The sequence below is a fragment of the Sapajus apella genome, unplaced genomic scaffold, assembly GCF_009761245.1.
Source record: "Sapajus apella isolate SASKATOON/1434 unplaced genomic scaffold, GSC_monkey_1.0 scaffold26, whole genome shotgun sequence".
NCBI lineage: Eukaryota > Metazoa > Chordata > Mammalia > Primates > Cebidae > Sapajus > Sapajus apella.
In genome coordinates this window covers 228,560-252,898 of record NW_022436966.1, presented here as the reverse complement: position 1 = coordinate 252,898, position 24,339 = coordinate 228,560, and the positions used below count along the sequence as shown (strand labels likewise).

Below are 24,339 nucleotides of genomic sequence, written 5' to 3'. Positions count from 1 at the left end.
ATATATTTTCAGGGAAATTCCTGATAAGTCTGAAGACACTGAGTGGTTTTCTCGACCATCGGAAGTTAGTGAAGCTTTATTCCAGGCTACTGCGGAAGTAGCTTCAGACTTAGCGAGCAGTTGCTTTAGTGTATCTCAGCACCCACTTATAGGCAGCACAGCTGTTGGGTCTCAGTGCCCTTTTTTATCTTCTGAACAAGGGAAAAATGAAGAGACGATTTTATCTGTTGATGAACTGAAAATTCCCAAAGATGGTGATAGTTATGATGCTGTTTGTTTATATATGTCATGGAAGACACAAAAAGATACACAGCAGCCTGAAACCAATTTAGCTGATAGAGATCAAGTTTCAGTTGCAACTTCATCTGACATAACTGATGAAAACATAGCTACTAAAAGAAGCGACCATTTTGATGCTGCTTGTTCATATGGGCAGTATTGGAAACAGAAAGCTTTACCTAAGCAGGCAGAAACATATTTAACCAGTAAGTACCCTGATTCTTTTTCAGATTCATTTGACACAATTGATATAAATAAAATTTCCAAGGGAAGTAACAATTTTAGTGTCCCCTTTTCCTATGTGCCATGGAACAGAGAAGAAACTTTGCACCACCCAGAAGCATGTGTAATCAGTAAGGACCATGCTTCCTTTCCACGTGAAGTTGCTCTTCATCATAATAATAAAATGTCATATTCTTTCTTGCATTGTTTGTTGGAAAGAAGAGGAAAAGGGGTTTCCTTGACTTTGGATGGTCATTATTTTGAGAATGTTTATTTAAGGGCTCCAGCTGAGACTGAGGCGAAACAAGGGATGGATTATTTGGAGAGTTATGAAAGAAATGAAGATTTGCAGAAAGAATCATCTCAATATTTGGAACTAATGGAGACTAGAAATAGTTTAGTATCTTCAGAAGTGAAACCCACATCCTCAGAAATATAGTATATTAGGAATGTTATAGCTCCTGATAATTCTGTAAAAGTTTCAGAGGCACATGTACTTTCCAGGGCACATGATACCTCTAAAGTGGAGGCTTCTGGTTGTCTTCCTCCAACTGTTAAATCCAACTTGTATTAGACATCAGAATAACTGTACTTTTAAGAGGAGAGAAACCAAAAGGGAACTTCTCTTTTTGGTGAGAAAAATATGGATCCCACTGAAAATGTAGCCTTAGGGGCAGTTATTGCCTCTATTGAGCCTTCTAAGAAAGACAGTACATTAAGTAAAATCCAGGCTGATATCAGTAAATCTTTAGCAGATGACAACCAAGAGAGAGAACCAAAAAATCCAGATCTTTCTCCATTAAATGATAATGATGAAAACTCTTTCTTTGATAGACTTAAACATCCATCCCATCAGTCCACTCCTGGGGTGTTTGAATCAGCAGATTCAAAACTATTGCTGGATAAAAAGGATGGTGATGATTGCTTTCTATACTGGCATCTAAATTTAAAATCATCCCCCTAATGCTCTTCAGAAAATGTTTATTAAGGCACTTTGTGTTATTCCAGAGCTTAGGTCATCTGCCTCTTTGAAAAATCTTAAAATCAGGCTGTTGGTCTTGGCAAGCACAATCAGCCTTATTTCAGTGTGATATAAGCAATAAACCATTTCTTCCCTTTGGGAAAATAAAGTCTGTTCCTTCTCTTGACCTTGGAGAGAAGGAAGGATCTTCAGATGTTATGTATTATGTGAAAGTATTAACTTCAGATTCTTTGGTTTTACAAGATTAAAAGCAGCCAACGTTTGAAGAAGTTGGAGATTACTCAAACTTTAATTTGAGTAAGGATGTTAACTGTAGTAATGCCATTGAAGGTCGGCCTGCAGCTGTAGGCAGCAGCTTTTCAGCAAACTTAGTGGCATGTGATGCAAAGTCACAAAGTGCTTTACCGTTGACTAGTGATGCATCATTAATTGCAGTCACCCAAGAGACATTACTGAAAGGTGACACCAAGGTGAAATTCTTTGGCCTACGGGAGCTGAGTCTAGTTTTACTATATATACAATTATGCAAATGACTTCTATTTTGTAGAGGGCCTGCAGGGGAAGGCTGAGTTTGATGTCATAACTCTGGATGGTGATGCTGAATGCTGTAGCCTAAATGAAAATATTGTGTGCAGTGAAAGAGTTGCTGAACTACAAAGAAAGGTGAGACACAATAAAATGATAGTTGTAAGAAACATGGCCTTTCTCAGTATTGTTTCAGGAAATGGTATTGTTTGTTTTTATTTTGCTTTTTACTATTTCCCAGGTACATGACCAGTGTGATTTGACTAGTCAGTACGTTGAGCTAGCAGCTTTAGAGAATTTTCATGATGATATAGAGATGAATGACAGCTTCCTGCACCGACAACCTACTTTACAACTTGCATCCGAGAAGGAAAGCAATATTGAAAAGCCTGTAAGTTTTTTTATTTGAAATTTCTTGTGGATGGAGAGAGGAATATTTTGTTTGAAAAATGGGCTCAGGTTGGACATGGTAGCTCACTCCTGTAATCCCAGCACTTTGGAAGGCTGAGATGGACGTATCACAAGGTTGGGAGTTTGAAACCAGCCTGACCAACATAGTGAAACTCTGTTTCTACCAAACATACAAAATTTAGCCAGGCATGGTGGCTCAGTTTCAGCTACTCAGGAGGCTGAGGCAGGAGAATCACTTGAACTTGGGAGGTGGAGGTTGTGGTGAGTTGATATCGCGCCATTGCACTCCAGCCTGGGTGACAGTGCAAGACTCTGTCTCAAAAAAAAAAAAAAGGCCCATTTATATCCTTCAATACCAGTTTGTAACTTGTACCTGTTCTTCATCTGATATCCAGGAATATGTTCCAGTAGAGGTTGGTATAAAAGAAATGTTTATGTTTTGTAGACTGTAAGACTTAGTTCTGTGGTGTCTTGGAAAAGCCCATCCCATGGGGCTCCAAGGCTTTTCATACTGAGGCAGCCTAACGCTTCTTAGTTGTGCCAGCAAGAGACTTTATACAGTGTTAAGATTAGACTTATTCGTGGGAAGATTCAAAAGCTTATACTTTGAATTCTTCCTCTGGTCTTCAGTGTACAATCCTTGAAACAGTCCCTGGAACATTTAAGTATGTCTGTTTAGAAGTTCTTGAAAGACTTGACTTCAGAGCTGTCTTGAAAATTAGAAGACCCATGTTTTACCAGGAAGGATAATGAAGTGCTTAATGTTCAAAGTGGCCAGTGTCTCTCCAAAGGGAACTATCTCTTTCTCAAATGAGCCACACAGTGATGTATATACATGTTCCTTCCCTCTCTCTATTTATATAATTATTACCATTGGTTATCCGTACTAGAAACTGGCACCTCTACGGCGTTATAAAAATTTTGTGTCAGCCTTTCTTTTATAGAAGGCTTTTATTTGCTTGGATCCTTGGATCCCTTGGCATTAATGTTCCTCTGGTCCCACTGAATATCTTCTTCTATTGTCCGGTACTGTAAGTCCCAAGGTGAGTCCCACTTCCTTGTGATATACCCTTATATCCTGTTATTCATTAAACAGAGTTAGATAAAATAGTGATGTACTTAATGTTACTTCTCTCTTCCTGTTTTCCTATGTATAAGATTGGTATGTTTTTGTAAAGCTCTATTAGTTTGGGTTACAACTACATTTAGACCTTTAGGTTCAGACCATTGGTAGAAAATGAACAAAGATATGGTAAACTTTTATTTATACTTTATTACATTAATTCAGTTTTTTAAAACATAGACTTACTAGCTTAGTTTTATTTTCTTCTGTATTCTAAACTAGGCGTTCTTTAATTTTAATCAGGTAACAGTAGGGATAAAAACGATAGTTAACACTTTGCTCAAGTACTATGCTAAGAGGTAACATGTATATATCAATTCATTTTTGTCCTCCGTTAATCCTATTAAATAGAATTATTGGAGATTATTATCATCCTCATTTTACAATTGACACTTAGAAGATTTAGGAACTTGCTTATCATTATTCTGCAATTGGGGTAACCAGTATTTGAAACTAACCATATCTATGTACTATTTTTTTTTCTTTAATTGGTTTTTATTTACATAATTAATGTATCATAAAATTCACCTTTTAACGTGTACAATTCAGTTTTTAGTGTATTCATGAGTTTGTGCAACCATTGTCACTTTCTATTCTAGAACTTTTTCATCACCCCCAAAAGATAGAGCCATAAGCAGTCACTCCCAATTTCCCCCTCCTACCAGCTCTGGTGAATCTCCTTTCCATCTGTATACATTTGCCTATTCTGAACTGGCTTTCATTTAGATAATGTTTTCAAAGTTTATCCATGTTTTAGCATGAATCAGTAATAATCACCCCTCTTTTTTTTTTTTCAGACAGAGTCTTGCTCTGTCACCTAGGTTGGAGTGCAGTGGTGCAACCTCAGATCACTGCAACCTCTGCCTCCCAGATTCAAGGAATTCTTGTGCCTCAGCTTCCCAAGTTGCTGGGATTACAGGTGCCTGCCACCACACCTGTCTGATTTTTGTGTTTTTTTTTTTCTTTTTTTTTTTTTAAATTGTATTTTAGGTTTTGGGGTACATGTGCAGAACATGTAAGATTGTTGCATTGGTACACACATATCAGTGTGATTTGCTGCCTTCCTCCCCATCACCTATATCTGGCATCTCTCCCCATGCTATCTCTCCCCAACGCCCCACCCCCTGCTGTCCCTCCCCTATTTCCCCCTGACAGACCCCATTGTGTGATGCTCCCCTCCCTGTGTTCACGTGTTCTCATTGTTCAACACCCGCCTATGAGTGAGAACATGTGGTGTTTGATTTTCTGTTCTTGTGTCAGTTTGCTGAGAATGATGGTTTCCAGGTTCATCCATGTCCCTACAAAGGACACAAACTCATCGTTTTTGATGGCTGCATAATATTCCGTGGTGTATATGTGTCACGTTTTCCCTGTCTAGTCTATCATCGATGGGCATTTGGGTTGGTTCCAGGTCTTTGCCATTGTAAACAGTGCTGCAATGAACATTCGTGTGCATGTGTCCTTATAGCAGAACGCTTTATAATCCTTTGGATATATATCCAGTAATGAGATTGCTGGGTCAAATGGAATTTCTATGTCTAGGTCCTTGAGGAATTGCCACACTGTCTTCTACAATGGTTGAACTAATTTACGCTCCTACCAACAGTGTAGAAGTGTTCCTATTTCTCCACATCCTCTCCAGCATCTGTTGTCTCCAGATTTTTTAATGATCGCCATTCTAACTGGCGTGAGATGGTATCTCAATGTAGTTTTGATTTACATTTCTCTAATGACCAGTGATGATGAGCATTTTTTCATGTTTGTTGGTCTCATGTATGTCTTCTTTTGTAAAGTGTCTGTTCATATCCTTTGCCCACTTTTGAATGGACTTTTTTTTTTTCTTGTAAATCTGTTTTAGTTCTTTGTAAATTCTGGATATCAGCCCTTTGTCAGATGGGTAAACTGCAAAAATTTTTTTCCATTCTGTTGGTTGCCGATTCACTCTAATGACTGTTTCTTTTGCTGTGCAGAAGCTGTGGAGTTTGATTAGGTCCCATTTGTCTATTTTGGCTTTTGTTGCCAGTGCTTTTGGTGTTTTGGTCATGAAGTCCTTGCCTGCACCTATGTCCTGAATGATTTTGCCTAGATTTTCTTCTAGGGTTTTTATGGTGTTAGGTCTTATGTTTAAGTCTTTAATCCATCTGGAGTTAGTTTTAGTATAAGGTGTCAGGAAGGGGTCCAGGTTCTGCTTTCTGCACATGGCTAGCCAGTTTTCCCAACAGCATTTATTAAACAGGGACTCCTTTCCCCATTGCTTGTTTTTGTCAGGTTTGTCAAAGATCGGATGGTTGTAAATGTGTTGTGTTGCCTCTGAGGCCTCTGTTCTGTTCCATTGGTCTATATCTCTGATTTGGTACCAGTACCATGCTGTTTTGATTACTGTAGCCTTGTAGTATAGTTTGAAGTCCGATAGTGTGATGCCTCCCACTTTGTTCTTTTTGCTTAGAATGGACATGGCTATGTGGGCTCTCTTTTGGTTCCATGTGAAGTTTAAGGTGGTTCTTTCCAGTTCTATGAAGAAGGTCGTTGGTAGCTTGATGGGGATAGTGTTGAATCTGTTAATTACTTTGGTCAGTATGGCCATTTGCACGATATTGATGCTTCCTAACCATGACTATGGAATGTTCTTCCATCTGCTTGTGTTCTCTCTCATTTCGTTGAGTAGTGGTTTTTAGTTCTCCTTGAAGAGGTCCTGTACGTTCCTTGTTAGTTGTATTTCTAGGTATTTTATTCTCTTTGTAGCCATTGTGAATGGCAGTTCGTTCTTGATGTGGCTCTCTTTAAGCCTGTTATTGGTGTACAGGAATGCTTGTGATTTTTGCACATTGATTTTGTATCCTGAGACTTTGCTGAACTTGCTTATCAGTTTCAGGAGATTTTAGGCGAGATGCTGGGGTCTTCTAGGTATACAATCATGTTGACTGCAAATAGAGACAATTTGACTTCCTCCTTTCCTATTTGAATACCTTTTATTTCTTTTTCTTGCCTGATTGCTCTGGCTAGAACTTCCAGTACTAAATTGAATAGGAGTGGTGAGAGAGGGCATCCTTGTCTAATGCCAGATTTCAAAGAGAATACTTCCAGTTTTTGCCCATTCAATATGATATTGGCTGTTGGTTTGTCATAAATAACTTTTATTGTTTTCAGATACGTTCTGTCAATATCTAGTTTATTGAGGATTTTTAGCATAAAGGGCTGTTGAATTTTGTCAAAGGCCTTCTCTGTATCAACTGAGGTAATCATGTGGTTTTTATCTTTGGGTCTGTTTATGTGATGAATTATGTTTATAGACTTGCGTATGTTGAACCAGCCTTGCGTCTCCGGGATGAATCCTACTTGATCATGGTGGATAAGCTTTTTGATGTGCTGTTGCGATCGATTTGTCAGTATTTTATTGTAGATTTTTGCATCTACGTTCATCACGGATATTGGCCTGAAGTTTTCTTTTCTTGCTGAATCTCTGCCGGGCTTTGGTATCAGGATGATGTTGGTCTCATAAAATGATATGGGAAGGATTCCGTCTTTTTGGATTGTTTGGAATAGTTTCAGAAGGAATGGTACCAGCTCTTCTTTGTATGTCTGGTAGAATTCTGCTGTGAACCCATCTGGACCTGGGCTTTTTTTGGGTGGTAGGCTCTTAATTGCTGCCTCAACTTCAGACCTTGTTATTGGTCTATTCAGGGTTTCGACTTCTTCCTGGTTTAGGCTTGGGAGGATACAAGTGTCCAGGAATTTATCCATTTCTTCCAGATTTACTAGTTTATGTGCATAGAGTTGTTGGTAATAATCGCTGAAGATGGTTTGTATTTCTGTGGCATCAGTGCTGATATCCCCTTTATCGTTTTTTATTGCATCTATTTGATTATTCTCTCTTTTCTTTTTTATTAATCTGGCTAGTGGTCTATTTTGTTGATCTTTTGAAAAACCAGCTCCTGGATTTATTGATTTTTTGAAGGTTTTTTGTGTCTCTATCTCCTTCAGTTCTTCTCTGATCTTAGTTGTTTCTTCTCTTCTGCTAGCTTTTGAGTTTTTTTGATCTTGCTCCTCTAGCTCTTTCAATTTTGACGATAGGGTGTCGATTTTCGATCTCTCCTTGCTTCTTATGTGGACATTTATTGCTATATATTTTCCTCTAGAGACTGCTTTAAATGTGTCCCAGAGATTCTGGTATATTGTGTCTTTGTTCTCGTTGGTTTCGAGGAACATCTTTATTTCTGCCTTCATTTCATTGTTTATCTAGTTGACATTCAAGAGCCTGTTGTTCAGTTCCTTGAAGCTGTGCGGTTCTGAGTTAGTTTCTGAATTATGAGTTCTAACTTGATTGCACTGTGGTCTTAGAGACTGTTTGTTATGATTTCTGTTGTTTTGCATTTGCTGAGGAGTGATTTACTTCCAATTATGTGGTCAATTTTAGAGTAGGTGTGATGTGGTGCTGAGAAGAATGTATATCCTGTGGATTTGGGGTGGAGAGTTTGGTAAATGTCTATTAGGTTTGCTTAGTCCGGGTCTGAGTTCTGGTCCTGGATATCCTTGTTAATTTTCTGTCCAGTTGATCTGTGTAATATTGACAATGGGGTGTTAAAGTCTCCCACTATTATTGTGTGGGAGTCTAAGTTTCTTTGTAAGTCATTAAGAACTTGCCTTATGTATCTGGGTGCTCCTGTATTGGGTGCATATATATTTAGGATCGTTAGCTCTTCTTGTTGCATTGCTCCTTTTACCATTATGTAATGTCCTTCTTTGTCTCTTTTGATCTTTCTTGGTTTAAAGTCTATTTTATTAGAGATGAGAATTGCAACTCCTGCTTTTTTTTGCTCTCCATTTGCTTGGTAAATCTTCCTCCATCCCTTTATTTTGAGCCTTTGTGTATTCTTGCATGTGGGGTGGGTTTCCTGGATACAGCATACTGATGGGTTTTGGCTTTTTATCCAATTTGCCAGTCTGTGTCTTTTGATTGGGGCATTTAGTCCATTTACATTTAGGGTTACTATTGTTATGTGTGAATTTGATCCTGCCATTTTGATGCTAGCTGGCTGTTTTGCCTGTTAGTTGATGCACTTTCTTCATTGTTTTGATGCTCTTTACCATTTGGTATGTTTTTGGAGTGGGTGGTGATGGTTGTTCCTTTTTATGTTTAGTGCTTCTTTCAGGAGCTCCTGTAAAGCAGGCCTGGTGTTGATGAAATCTCTGAGTCCTTGGTTGTTGGCAAAGGATTTTATTTTTCCTTCACTTATGAAGCTTAGTTTGGCTGGATAGGAGATTCTGGGTTGAAAGTTCTTTTCTTTAAGGATGTTGAATATTGGCCCCCACTCTCCTCTGGCTTGTAGCGTTTCTGCTGAGAGATCTGCTGTGAGTCAGATGGGCTTCCCTTTGTGGGTAACCTGACCTTTCTCTCTGGCTGCGCCTAGCATTTTCTCCTTCATTTCAGCTCTGGCGAATGTGATGATTATGTGCCTTGGGGTTGCTTTTCTTGAGGAATATCTTTGTGGTATTCTCTGTATTTTCTGGACTTGAATATTGGCCTGCCTTGCTAGATTGGGGAAGTTTTCCTGGATAATATCCTGAAGAATATTTTCCAGCTTGGATTCATTCTCTCTGTCACATTCCGGTACACCTATCAAATGTAGATTAGGTCTTTTCACATAGTCCCATATTTCTTGGAGACCTTGTTCATTCGTTTTTACCCTTTTTTCTCTAATCTTTCCTTCTCATTTTATTTCATTGAGCTGATCTTCGACGTCTGATATCCTTTCTTCTGTGTGGTCAATTCGGCTGTTCAAACTTGTGTATGATTCGCGAACTTTTCGTGTTGTGTTTTTCAGCTCCATCAATTCACTTATATTCCTCTCTAAGTTGTTTATTCTCGTTAACATTTCATAAAATCTTTTTTTCAAGGTTCTTAGTTTCTTTGTATTGGGTTAGAACATGTTCTTTTAGCTCCGAGAAGTTTCTTATTACCTACCTTCTGAAGCCTGATTCTGTCAATTCATCACACTAATTCTCCATCCAGCCTTGTTCCCTTGCTGGTGAGGAGTTGCGATTCCTTGTAGGAGGAGAGGTGTTCTGGTTTTGGGTGTTTTCATCCTTTTTGGGCTGGTTTCTTCCCGTCTTTGTGGATTTATCTACCTGTCTTCTTTGTAGTTATTGACTTTCAGATTGGGTCTCTGAGTGGACGTCCAGTTTGCTGATGATGAATTTATTTCTTTCTGTGTCTTAGTTTTCCTTCTAACAGTCTGGCCCGTCTGATGTAGGAGTGCTGAGATCCACTGCAGGCCCTGCTTGCCTGGGGATCACCTGCAGCGCCTGCAGAACAGTAAGGGTTGCTGCCAATTTCTTCTTCTATCTTTGTCCCAGAAGGATACCTGCCAGATGTCAGTTTGAGCTCTCCTTTATGAGGTGAATCTTTGGATATACAGGGGTTGTGGAGCTGCTTGAGGAGACAGTGTTTCCTTTATAGGAGCTCAAGTGCTGAACTGTGAGCTCCGTTGTTCATTCAGAGCTGCTGGGCAGGTACGCTTAAGTCTGCTGCAGTAGAACTCATAAACCCTCCCTTTTTTTCCCCCAGGTGCTCTGTCCTGGGGAGTTAGGACTTTATTTATGAGTTTCTGTTGTGCTGCTGTGCTTTTTCAGGGCTGCCCTGCCCAGCGAGGAGTCAGCCTAGTCACTGTCTGCCTGCAGAGGCTTTGCTCAGCTGCTGTGGTCTCCGCCCTGCTGTCTTGTGTACTTCCCTGCAGTCCTGTTTATATGGGTGTAGTTAGAACTGCCTCAGCAATGGTGGCCCACCTCTATAATGGCGGACTCTATCTGTAATGGCAGGCTGCCTCGGCAATGGCGGGCTCCCTCAGCAATGGCAAACTATCTCTGTAGTTGTGGACTGCCTCGGTAATGGCAGATGCCCCTCCCCCACCGAGCTGGCCCGTCCTGGTTTCAGCTGTGCTTGCTGTGAAACTCTGAATTCAGAGCCTTTCCGATTGCTGTTTTTTTGTGGGGGTGGGACCAACCGAGCCTGATCACCTGGCTCCCTGCCTCAGAGCCTTTTTTTTTTTTTTTTTTAGTTGAACAGTTGACTATCTCCCAGGTGTTTCAGTCGCCTGTTGAAAAGGTACTGGGATCTGTGTGATTTCCTGTGCAGCGACCCACTGTGCCTGCTGAAACAGCAGTGTTGAGATTCATGGCGCTTTTTTGGCCCAGAATCTCCTGACCTGGCTCCCTGTTTCAGTCCCCTTTTTAATCGGATGAATGGGTGACTCTGCCTTCCCGGAGCTCCAGTCGCCAGCTAAAACGGCGCCCGGACCCATGTATTTTGTACAGAGAGCTGCCCTGTGGGGGCACCAGCAAAACAGCCGCACCAGCCATGCCAGCCAAACCAGCTGAGCTGGCGACCCGTGGGGCTCCTCCGCCTGGGAATCTCCTGGTCTGTGGGCAATAAAAATCTGTCTGGAAATGCGGCGTCCACTCACCCGCCGTGCTTTCACTGGGAGCTGCAATCCTGAGCTGCTCCTAATTGGCCATCTTGGATCCCTCCATGTCTATGTACTTAACCACCATACCATAAGCTGCCCCCCTCCAACCTTTTAACTATTCTTTGTGAAACCAACGTTAAGATTTAGAATTATTTTGGCAAGAGTGGAAGTTTTGAAGGAGATTGCCTAAAGTGGAGTTCAATAACAATGAGAAACGAAGTAACAACTTTTAAAGTGCTCTAAATCTTTAATACTATTTTTGTGACTTACATCAACCTTTCTTGTAGATAAAATATATTTTAAAAATGAAGATATGTTAGTTCAGTTAATGTGCAGAGACTACCTTTGACCACTGCTCCAAATTTTAATCTGTCCTTAAATGTAGCCTTAAGTATATTCTTTCAGTGTCAGGAAGATCTGTTATTCCCTGCATTGTCTTTCAGTCTTAGCTCTATTCTGTGATCTAGGAGTTATTTAATGTCAATATCAAAAAGGCAAGGAGCCAAATGGGGCAGTACTTTTTTTGCATGGCTCAGCTTGCTTTCAGGGGCTTGCTTACTCCTTGGTTTCTTCCTTACTCTCCTCATCTATGTCACAGAAGAGTCACTCATACTTGCTTGGTTCACTTTTATATCTACCCATCATAAATGCTTATTTGGGTATCCACATATGTAAGAGGCAGCTGGGAACTGTGAAAAGAACATAGAGATTTGGAGTCAAAATTCAGTTCGGTTACTTTGTTAGCCTTGTATTTTGAGCAAATGACTTTGGAGGATCACTTTCTTGATCTGCATAAGTAAATAGGAATAGTAATAATCAACCTCATACATTATAGTATTAAATGGGGCAAGTTATATAGCATTTATATAGTGCCTTGTTGTTAGTTCTCTTCACTTTACTAAATCTAGACTACTGAAGTCTCTGGTGGTTTCCTACTTTCTGTAATTTTGTATTTCTTCTTGTTCTTGTTAGCAGCACATAATTAACATGCTTTTTTTTTTTTTGAGACAGAGTTACACTCTTGTTTTCTAGGCTAGAGTGCAATGGCTTGATCTCAGCTCACTGCAACATCCACCTCGTGGGTTCAAGCAGTTCTCCTGCTTCAGCCTCCTGAGTAGCTGGGATTACTGGCGCCTTCCACCATGCCTGGCTAATTTTTTTGTATTTTTAGTAGAGACGGGTTCCACCATGTTGGCCAGGCTGGTCTTGAACTCCTGACCTCAGGTGATCCGCCAACCTTGGCCTCCCAATGTGTGGGGATTACAAGTGTGAGCCACTGCACCTAGCCTAATATGCTATTTTAGTTCCTCTTGTTTTGGCCATTTAACTCTAAAAATTATTTAAGGTTTAAGCCTTAAATTTCTTTTCTGTCTCCTTCATGCCCCCTCTACCTTTGGAGACCTAGTTGCCTGTCTCTGTGTGGATGATTATCACCTCTGTTTTTATACCCTAATATATATCTAATTTATTTTACAAGAAGTTTTCTTGTGAACATTGTCATCACCCCAAATTCAACTTGCCTATAGCAAAATAACTCATACTTTTCCTAAAATTAGACTGACTTATACAGTTCCTTAGTTTTTATGAGAGATACTAATATTTTTCTGGTTTCTTGGTCATCTTCATTCCTTCTTCATTACTGATTAAACATTGGGAAGATAAACTAATCTTGATTTCTTTTTCTCCTGGTTCTTCCCATTTTCAATTAGCAATGAAGGTCTGGTTTCTTAAATAAATACTTCTCATATTTTTCATTTTATATTTTCTTTTGTATTACCTGCTCTAATAGTTCTATATTTTGAAACTTTGACATAATGAATTTTTTTGACATCAAGATTATAATAAAAATTTTTCTTTATTTCTGTGTTTGAAAACCATAGAAAAAAAGCTGCTATAAACACACTCTCTCACTAGCGTCTATCTATTATATACGGTCATGCCACATATTTCAGTCAATGACAGACTGCATATATGATCTTAGTTCTGTAAGATTAAAATACTATATTTTTACTGTACCCTTCCTATGTTTAGATACACAAATACTTACCATTGTGTTACAGTTGCCCACAGTATTTAGAACAGTAGTATGCTGATAGGTTTCTAGCCTGGAAGCAGTAGGCTACAACATCTAGGTTTGTGTAAGTCACTTTGTGATATTTGCACAACAACAAAATTGTCTAACAGCACATTTCTCAGTACGTATCCACGTCATTAAGTGATGTATGACTGTATATTATATATGCATATATTTACATATATATATGTATGTGTCTGTATATATGTGTATATATATGGGCTATGCTTCCAAAAAGTTTCGTGTAGGAGTGAGGTAATTGAAAACCAAGAACTTTGTGCTATGTGGAAAGCAGGGCTTCTTAGCACCATTATCATTTGAGTTGGGTAATTCTTTGTTATGGTGGGAGGTGTGTTTCCTGCATATTGTAAGATGTTTTGTAGCATACATCCCTGGTCTCTATTCACTAAATATTAATGAATATTTAGGGAATAGAGGCCTTCCCATCACAAGTTACGAGAGCAGAAAATGTTTTCAGACATTGTCAAATGTCCCTTGGTAGGTATAAAATCTCTACCAGTTTAAAAGTACTGGTCTAGAGAAACCTGTTTGGGCAGTAGATGTAGATGTACAATGTTCATTTCCACACTCTGCTGACTTCCTTAGAATGTTTATTACTACACAATGAAAATTGATGAAAGAGGATAGAAGAATTCATGTTTATTTGCATTTTTAGACTTCATTCTGAGAAGATATGACTGAAATAATCTTTTTAGGAAAATAAAGATACCTAAAAATGATATATATTTTTATGTCTGGGTGTACTGTGAATTTGATGAAAAGTTATACATGTTTAGATATTAATGTCGCCAATAATGGTTTCTAATTTCCTTTCTAGTAAGGACTTGTGACCTGATGAAAGATGAGGAACTCTTTTTTTTGAGCAGTTAACCTCTACTTCACTACCAATTTGTGGTCTCCACTAATTTTGTTTCAAGAAGTTTGAGGACTTATGCTTGTTGGTAACTGCTCACAGTTATAGTTCTTTGATACTCTCATTTTTCTTCTAAACTTTTGTGAGTTTCTAGAAAATATTTCTGTTTTCTTTTTCCTTCTTACTCTTTCTTGCACATAGTGCACCTCTCTACCTTAAAAAAATACCTGAGCTTGTCAAGAATAATACCATGGTTCAGATTCTCCAATGTTGATAAGGAGAAGCTTCTGAGTAACAGAACACTTCTAGACATACTGTCTATAATATTTATATAGACAGATTTCTAAGCCCTCAGGATGATTTAAAGAGTCTTCTCAGAGTTGACCCAACAAGGTATGTCCTATATATGAATTCAGAAGGTTTGAGATTATGATCTTAAGCAACTAGTATAACTGCTTAGTATTCATCTTTATAAAAATGAGGGATTATTTTTTGCAGATGAAGTTTGAAATTAATACCTCATTTTCTTCATTTCTTCATAGGTGGGTCATTCTAATCTGGGCATTAATGAGTCTTTTTCATTTTTATTGCCTTCATTTGTTCCACATAAGCCAAGAAGAGAGTCGGAATATCACTCTTCAGACCTCAGAATGTTGAGGATGTCTCCTGACACTGTGCCAAAGACTCCTAAACATTTAGCAGGTATGTAGAAATAGGAGATAATAAATGTTCCCCTTACGGCTACCTTGTGAAAATTAGACCTTGTTAGGTCTAATTTTTTATTTTTTAATATCTGTAATAATAATGCTTCCGATTAGATGTGTTTATAAACCCTGTCTTAGTCTCTTCAGACTGCTATTACAAAAATAGCTTAATACCTTAAGTGTGGCTTATAAACAACTGAAATTTTTTTCTTGCGGTTCTAGAGGCTGGGAATTCCAAGATCAATTGCTGGCAAAATCAGTGTCTTGTGAGGGCCTGTTTGTCAGAGATGACACGTTCCTCTGTGTCCCCTCATGGTGGAAGGGGAAAGGGATCTCTCTGGAGTCATTTTTGTAATGGAGTCATTTTTGTAATCCCAAACACGAGGTCTCTGTCCTCATGATCTAGTTACCCCTCAAAAGCCCTACCTCCTAATTTTATCACCTTGGGCATTAGGATTTCAATCTATACTTTTCAAGGGGGGCGCAAACATTCAGACCATCACAAATCCCCTAATCTTTTATTAGAGGAATCATTTGGTTTTTCATCACGTTCTACATGAAAATATTTAGAATTGAATTGTATGGAGGAGTCTGATGTTAGAATCTGTTTATTCTTTTGTATGACTTGAAGGGAAAAAGGAATTGATTGGTCTCAAGATGACAAGAGTGGATGCAAATAAGTTTGTAGAGAGGAAATTGAGAGGAATGAATTTTGAGGTAAAAGCAAGATTATCTGCTGAGGGAGGTGAGTAGTGGTGGAGGTAGGTTAGAGGCTTTGAGGAGAGTGGCTTGGTGAAGACTTATAGTTTGCATTGAAGTGAGTATGAGATGGAGCTGACTAAGGGAAAGCAGGAGGATTGGTAGGTAAGTCTGAGAAGTCAGATTAGGTTACTAATAATGATTTTATAATGTTGTCAGCCTGTATAGAATCACTGATTTTTTTTTTCCTACTGACAGGAATGGATATGATGAATTATAGTTTTACATGCTCGTTTCAAATAAAGTCATTGTCCTTATGGAGATTTGTGGAGCTCTCTGTTCATATGGCTTGCCTTTCCTGGGCAGAAGCTTCGCAGCACTGCTTTACATCTGCGGGCAGGTTCATTGGTCTACTTCTCTTGGACTAATACACCCCTTCTCTATGACCGTGGTACTGAATGGGGTACTAGTTAATCCCTGTTCTTCTTAGTTTGCCTCTCCTGGAGTGGACCCTCACTCCACCTACAAGTGAGCTGGAGTAGGGGTGATTAGAGCTTAGTATTCTTAACTTGGGATAAATCTTCCACTCTATAAGTGGGGACTGGGCGGAGATAGGTTGCTTCTTGTGTTCTTTCTTGTGCAGCCTTTCTCCCATGACCTGTTTTGCCTTGTTACCTTATGTATCCAGTTTTACCATTTTAAGTATTGGTTAAAATGATACATCTCATTTCTACCAGTAAGATCCTGAGCTCCTCAGTTATCATTCAGAATCGTATTGTGGTGTATGGCCTGACATTAAGATTTAATATTATGTGCAGTCTTGACATCTGAAACTACGAGGTCCTCAAAGGACCTAACCACAAGTTTACCTGCTCTTACCAGATTACCCTCCAGTCAGTGGGAGAGGCTTCCTACACAGCCAGTTCTTATATCAACGAGACCAACTGTATTCTACCTTGTACTCAACCTAATGGGTTTCAGTCCCATGCCAACCTGTGAAATTAGTCAAACAAACCAGTCACATCCTCCTACAGAAATCAGAAATTACCCTCTTTTCTTGGTACTACAAGCCTACCTCTTATAGTTCCTGCTTACTCATTCTGTTACCATGTACAACGCCTGTGTGGCCCTGCATGGCTTGGTGTCTTTCTTCCCCAGGCTATGAGTATATGTGACTAATAAACTACCATCAGTCTTATCTGTCCAGTGTTGTATTTAGCCAGTCCAGAACCATCAGGTAGGAATCCCTTCCTCATCAATAGGGTGAAGAGGAAGCAAATGGAAGAAATATTTATGTCCATGTTTGATTCATATTGTATTGAAATGGTCCCTTCATATTAGTTGCCCTGACTTCTTATTTTTTTATTGGCAAACCTCTGGGTCCTATGTCATAACAAGCAGAAAGTGACTGCCGAGCTTCTTTTCAAATTGGGTTCAAAGTATGAGTCAAGATAATTTACATATCGGGTAAAGTGGCTACACTTAACAGAATTTGAAGAGTTTAGATTGCAGGATGAATTGGAAACAAGTTCGGATCTGGATTATTGAAAAATAATTGGTGACACCATTAGAAACTAGGGTAGTCAATTTAGTTTTGGACCTACTGAGTTTGATTTGTCAGGATATCATTTGGTTTGAAGTGTCTTCAAAGCCAGTTGAACAAATGGGAAATGGAAAATACAAATATGAAAGATCTTAAATAATTCATGGTTAAAATTATGCCATAAAAGTAATTAAGCTTTCTGAGGCAGCATGGGTAGAGGGAAAAGCAAAATGTCAAGGACAGAACCTCATGGAATGCAATAGCAGAAAGAGGCCAATTGGAAATACCAAAAAGGACAGATATTTTGTTTAAATTCTTATTCTGATTTAGTTCTTACCCCTTCAATTTCCATTCCCAGTTCTTAGTGCCTTTACCAGTATCACACTGGATTTTGTTGCATGTCCATGTAGCATTGCTACATCTTCTTGGTGGATAGATCCTTTATCATTATGAAATATTCCTCTTTGTCCCTAGTAATTTTCTTTGTTCTGAAGATTATCTTATATAGCTACTCCTACAGAGTAGTTCTTTTTCTTCTCCTCTTCCTCTTTTTCTTCTTCCTCTTCCTCCTCCTTTTCTTTCTTCTTCTTTTTTTTTTTTTAAAGAGACAAGGTCTCACCCTGTTTCCCAGGCTGGAGTACAGTGATATGATCATAGCTCACTGCAGTCTTGAACTCCTAGGCTCAAGCAATCCTTCTGCCTCACCCTCTGATTAGCTACAACTATAGTTGCACACCACCATGCCCAGCTAATTTTTTTCTTTTTTCTTTTTTTTTTTGTAGAGACAGGGTCTTCCTATGTTGCCCAGGCTGGTTTTCAGCTCCTGGCCCTTTAAAGCCTGACCCTCCCCTCTTGACTTTACAAAGTGCTGGGATTATAGGCATTAGCCACCATACCTGGCCTCTTTATCGGTCTTTCACTTTCAGCCTTCCTATGTCGTTATTTTTGAAGTGATTTTTTTGTAGACATCATATAATTGGGTCATTAAAGAAAATCTACTATTTTTGATTGTTTATTTAGACAGTTTATACCTAAAGCTGATATTGATCTATTACACCTTAAGTCTGCAATTTTATTGTTTATTTTCACTTTATTCCTGTTTCTCCTGTATTTCCTTATTATGGGTTACATGAACATAGTTTAGAATTTCACTTTAGAGTATTTCGAGTATGTTTCTTTGTATAGTTTTCTTAGTGGTTGCTCTAGGCATTACAGTACATGTACATAACTTATAACAGTCTACTGGTATCAAATTTTAACCACTGTAAGTGAAGTATTATTAGTTCACTTTACCCTCCTTATTTAAAAAATAGTTATTTAAATATTTCCTTTACATACACTGAGCATCACAGCACATGGCATTACAGTTTTTGCTTTAGTCATCAAATGTGATTTAGAGACTCATCAAAGGAATGATAATATTTTATATTTACTTTTATTTTTACCCATTCTGTTCTTTTTTTCATAAATTTTCAAGACCTTTTCAGCTATTTCCTTTGTGTTTGTAGAATGCAGCCATTCTTTGAGGGTGTGCTGGTTTGTGACAAATTCTTTTAGTTTTCTTCTCTTGAAAATGTCTTTATTTTCCGTTAATTCTTGAAGGATAATTGAACCAGATAGAATTCATGCTTTACAGTTCTTTTCTTTCAGCACTTACAAAATGTTGTGCCATATCCTTCTGGCCCCCATATTTCAAGGTGGGAGATCAGCTGTCATTCAATTTGATGTTCCTTTATAAGTAGGACATTATTCCCTCTGCTTTCAAGATTCCTCTTTGTCTAGCTTTTAGAACTTCATATACAGTGGTAAAAATTTGATACCAGTAGACAGTTTTATAGGCATGTGATTGTGTTGTGTCTTGGTGTATCTTACTTCTTTCTTTTTTCTTTTTTTTTTTTTAAGATGGAGTCATGCTGTGTCGCCCAGGCTAGAGTGTAGTGGTGCCATCTCGGCTCACTGTAACCTCCACCTCCTGGGTTCAAGTAGTTCTCCTGCCTCAGCCTCCCAAGTAGCTGGGATTACAGGTGTGTGCCACCACGCCTGGCTAATTGTTTTGTATTTTTAGTAGAGACGGGGTTTCACCATGTTGGCCAGGCTGGTTTTCAACTCCTGACCTCAAGTGATCTTACCTGCCTTGGCCTCCCAAAGTGCTGGGATTACAGGCCTGAGCACTGTGCCTGGCCCTTGGTATGGATTTCTTTGGGTTTATTCCGTTTGGAGCTGACTTACCTTCTTTCATCTATAAGTTCATATCTTGTCAGATTTGGGACGTTTTCAGCCTTTATTTCTTTGAATTTGACTCATCTTTTTTGCATCATTTGAGTGTCCTTTCTCTCTCTCTCTCTCTCTCTCTCACTCTCTCTCACTCGCTCATTCTCGCTCTCGCGCTTGCTCTCTCTGGGCTCACTGCAACCGCCACCTCCCAGGTTCAAGCAATTCTTGTGCTTCAGTCTCCCTGGGAGCTGGAATCATAGGTGCATGCCATCACACCCAGCTAATTTTTGTATTTTTATTAGTGATGGGGTTTCACCATGTTGGCCAGTCTGGTCTTGAACTCCCGACCTTAAGTGATCCACCCACCTCAGCCCCCCAAAGTGTTGGGATTACAGGCATGAGCAACCACAGCCAGACTTGATTGTCTCTTCTCAATCAATTTGTGATTTTACTGGTTCTTGGTGGTAAAAATGAATGTTGATTATATCCTGGACATTTTGGATGTTATGATACTTTGATTCCTATTTATAATCTTCATTTAGCAGGCAGTTGCTCTATTTAGGTATTCCATATAGGTTCTGGCCTATTTGTGTGGCTGTGATCCCAAAGATAATTTAGTTTTCAGGGGAGTTGCATTTGGTCTACTTCAGTGTTGGTGTTGCTTATGTGGATGAAATGGTCTTCCTCAAAGCCTGCTGCTGCTGTTTGGGAAAGGAGGGATGCTAACCCACAGAGTAGAGAGTGTTTCCCTGGACCTGCCCCAGGACCACCTGGTGTCAGTGGGTCGCCCACTTGATTCTTGCTGATGGCATTCATGGGGGCAAAAAATGCTTTCCTAGGCCTCCCACTGCATCTAGGTAAGATGCTGAACCCTTAGGATGGAGAACATTTCCTTGAACATACTCTCTGGATTTCTCAGTGCTGGTGGACTTCCCATTCATTTTTTGCCAGTGCCACTGGGGAAGGAAAGTACATACCTGGGCTGTCTTTTACCACGGGAGAATTAGAAGATGGTGGACCTAGGTCTCTTTTTGCTACTGGCTGGAGGACAGGGAGATGCCAAACCTGTTAGGATTCTGCTTGGTTTCTGCTGGCATCATAGTTCAGGTGGTGCAAGCCTACCTGTTGCTGCTGGGTTGGAGTGGGACATGGGGAGTTGGGACTGTCTGCTAAGTCTGCTGGGCTGCATGTTTTTTGGTCCTTGGGCCATAGACAGCAGGCTTTTCTTGGACTTCTTTCCTCCTTCCTTCCTTCCCCATCTCCTTCCCACTGTATTCCTATTTATATTACTATTCCTATTCCTGGTCTTAGTTCCACACAGCAGACCTCTCCAGGGTCCAGCCTCAGATATCAGAGAGTTAAAAAGAAAACTCAGGAAGTCACTGCCATGTTGTTCCTCCAGTCTGGAGGTGCTTAGCCAGTCTGCCTTTCACTTTCTTCTACCTTTTGGTCTTTTTTTTGATTGTCTTTTGGTTTCTAAGGAAGTGAACGGAAAAGCAAGTTTGTGTCATTTTGTCAGGGACCAGAAGACAACTGGAGTTTTGAAAACTTGACTTAGACGTGCTATTGTCTTTGGTTATTGGTAGAAATAACCATATGGGTAATCAGGGTATGAAAAGCAAGGTAAAGATCTTTCTCAGGCAATATTGAATAAACTCAGGGATCTCAAATCACAGAAGGTGGGACACCTATGCCATGAAACTTTACTAACTTTTCTAAAATCTGCAGCCCCCATCCTGGACTATTAATAATAGCTGGCATTCACTGCTTGTTCACTTTGCTAAGCATTTTACATATTATTATTATAATATATTACACATTAATTATATAATACAATACAGGTCAGACATCCCTAATCTGAAAATCCACAATCCAAAATGGTCCAAAATATGAAACTCTTTGACTACTGATACCATATTCAAAGAAATACTCATTAGAGCATTTTAGATTTCAGATTTTTGGATTAGGTATGGACAATGTACTCTGTTATTTTATCATATTATTAATATGACATATTCTTTTATATTTGTATCTGACTTATGATGGGCACTGCTATTATTGTTTGCTATTTGAGCAAAATGAAACTTCGAGAAATTAAGTGACTTACCCAAAGTCCCACTTTCTCTAAGAAGATTTTGATTGCTTCATTCCATATTGTTCTCTCTGTTTTTGAAGTTTTCAGTCCCTTTATAACCTTACCATAAACATATTGCATCATCAGTTTATCCAAACTGTTTCTCAGAGAGGGCACCAATTTAATTTTTATTATATACCTAACCCAAATCTTGGCACACAATAAAGGCATGAAAGAGTCTTGATGATTGTTTCCTAACTTAAGAGTTCATCAGTTAGTGGTACAGTACTGGCTGCCTCAGCTTGTTTACAGCATCAGGTAGTGACATAGTAGGAAACAATATTTTTTGTAAGAAAGGACATTACATAATGGTAAAAGGATCAATGCAACAAGAAGAGCTAACAATCCTAAATATATAAGAACCCAATATAGGAGCGCCCAGATACATAAGGCAAGTTCTTAATGACTTACAAAGAGACTCAGACTCCCACACAATAATAGTGGGAGACTTTAACACCCCATTGTCAATATTACACAGATCAACGAGACAGAAAATTAACAAGGATATCCAGAACTTGAACTCAGACCTGGACTAAGCAAACCTAATAGACATTTACAAAACTCTCCACCCCAAATCCACAGGATATACATTCTTCTCAGCACCACATCACACCTACTCTAAAATTGACCACATAATTGGAAGTAAATCACTCCTCAGCAAATGCAAAACAACAGAAATCATAACAAACAGTCTCTCAGAACACAGTGCAATCAAGTTAGAACTCAGAATTCAGAAACTAACTCAGAACTGCACAGCTTCATGGAAACTGAACAACTGGCTCTTGAATGTCGACTGGATAAGCAATGAAATGAAGGCAGAAATAAAGATGTTCTTCGAAACCAACGAGAACGAAGACACAACGTAGCAGAATCTCTGGGACACATTTAAAGCAGTCTCTGGAGGAAAATATATAGCAATAAATTCCACATGAGAAGCAAGGAGTGATCTAAAATTGACACCCTATTGTCAAAATTGAAAGAGCTAGAGGAGCAAGATCAAAAAAACTCAAAAGCTAGCAGAAGACAAGAAATTACTAAGATCAGAGCAGAACTGAAAGAGACAGAGACACAAAAAACCCTTCAAAAAAATCAGTAAATACAGGATCTGGTTTTTCAAAAAGTCAACAAAATAGACCACTAGCCAGATTAATAAAAAAGAAAAGAGAGAATAACCAAATAGATGCAATAAAAAACAATAAAGGGGATATCACCACAGATTCCACAGAAATTCAAACCATCATCAGAGATTATTACAAACAACTCTATGCACATAAACTAATAAACCCGGAAGAAATGGATAAATTCCTGGATACTTGCATCCTCCCAAGCCAAAACCAGGAAGAAGTCAAAATGCTGAATAGAGCAATAACAAGGTCTGAAGTTGAGGCAGCAATTAAGAGCCTACCACCCAAAAAAAGCCCAGGTCCAGACGGGTTCATAGCCAAATCCTACCAGACATACAAAGAGGAGTTGTTACCATTCCTTCTAAAACTATTCCAAACAATCAAAAAAGAGGGAATTTTTCCCACATCATTTTATGAGACCAACATCATCCTGATTCCAAAGCCTGGCAGAGACTCAGCAAGAAAAGAAAACTTCAGGCCAATATCCATGATGAACATAGATGCAAAGGTCTTCAATGAAATACTGGCAAACCGATTGCAACAGCACATCAAAAAGCTTATCCACCATGATCAAGTAGGATTCATCCCGGGGATGCAAGGCTGGTTTAACATACCCAAGTCTATAAAGATAATTCACCACATAAACTGAACCAAAGACAAAAACCACATGATTATCTCAATTGATGCAGAGAAGGCCTTTGACAAAATTCAACAGCACTTTATACTAAAAACCCTTAATAAACTAGGTATTGATGGAACGTATCTCAAAATAATAAAAGCTATTTATGACAAACCAACAGCCAATATACTGAATGGGCAAAAACTGGAAGCATTCCCTTTGAAACCTGGCACTAGACAAGGATGCCCTCTCTCACCCCTCCTATTCAATATAGTACTGGAAGTTCTAGCCAGAGCAATCAGGCAAGAAAAAGAAAGAGAGAGTATTCAAATAGGAAAGGAAGAAGTCAAATTGTCTCTATTTGCAGACGACATGATTGTATATCTAGAAGACCCCATCGTCTCAGCCCAAAATCTTCTGAAAATGATAAGCAACTTCAGCAAAGTCTCAGGATACAAAATCAATGTGCAGAAATAACAAGCATTTCTATACACCAATAACAGACAAACAGAGAGCCAAATTAAGAACAAACTACCATTCACAATTGCTACAAAGAGAATAAAATACCTAGGCATACAACTAACAAGGAACGTAAAGGACCTCTTCAAGGAGAACTACAAAACACTGCTCCATGAAATAAGACAGGACACAAACAGATGGAGGAACATTCCATGTTCATGGTTAGGAAGAATCCATATCTTGAAAATGGCCATACTGCCCAAAGTAATTTACAGATTCAATGCCATCCCCATCAAGCTACCAATGACCTTCTTCACAGAACTGGAAAAAACCACCTTAAACTTCATATGGAACCGAAAGAGAGCCCGCATAGCCAAGTCAATTCTAAGCAAAAAGAACAAAATGGGAGGTGTCACGCTACTGGACTTCAAATTATACTACAAGGCTATAGTAATCAAAACAGCATGGTACTGGTACCAAAACAGAGATATAGACCAATGGAACAGAACCGAGGCCTCGGAGGCAACACAGCATATCTACAACCATCCAATCTTTGACAAACCAGACAAAAACAAGCAATGGGGAAAGGATTCCCTGTTTAATAAATGGTGTTGGGAAAACTGGCTAGCCATGTGCAGAAAGCAGAAACTGGGCCCCTTCCTGACCCCTTACACTAAAATTAACTCCAGATGGATTAAAGACTTAAACATAAGACCTAACGCCATAAAAACCCTAGAAGAAAATCTGGGCACAACCATTCAGGACATAGGCGTAGGCAAGGACTTCATGACCAAAATACCAAAAGCATTGGCAACAAAAGTCAAACTGAACAAATGTGACCTAATCATACTCCACAGCTTCCGCACAGCAAAAGAAACAGTCATTAGAGT

At 39.0% G+C, this 24,339-nt stretch overlaps 1 protein-coding gene across 4 annotated transcripts in view; it reads left to right on the top strand.

The window, feature by feature from the left end:
• ALMS1 (ALMS1 centrosome and basal body associated protein) overlaps positions 1-24,339 on the top strand; it is a 212,740-nt gene that overhangs the window by 50,542 nt on the left and 137,859 nt on the right. For 3 of the 4 annotated variants that reach the window (XM_032291716.1, XM_032291714.1, XM_032291713.1), the window contains exons 5-8: positions 13-485; positions 2,031-2,146; positions 2,250-2,399; positions 14,496-14,655. In XM_032291716.1, the coding sequence (XP_032147607.1) occupies positions 13-485; positions 2,031-2,146; positions 2,250-2,399; positions 14,496-14,655 (899 nt within the window). The remainder of the gene's footprint in view (positions 1-12; positions 486-2,030; positions 2,147-2,249; positions 2,400-14,495; positions 14,656-24,339) is intronic. The other variant, XM_032291715.1, reaches the window with a different exon arrangement.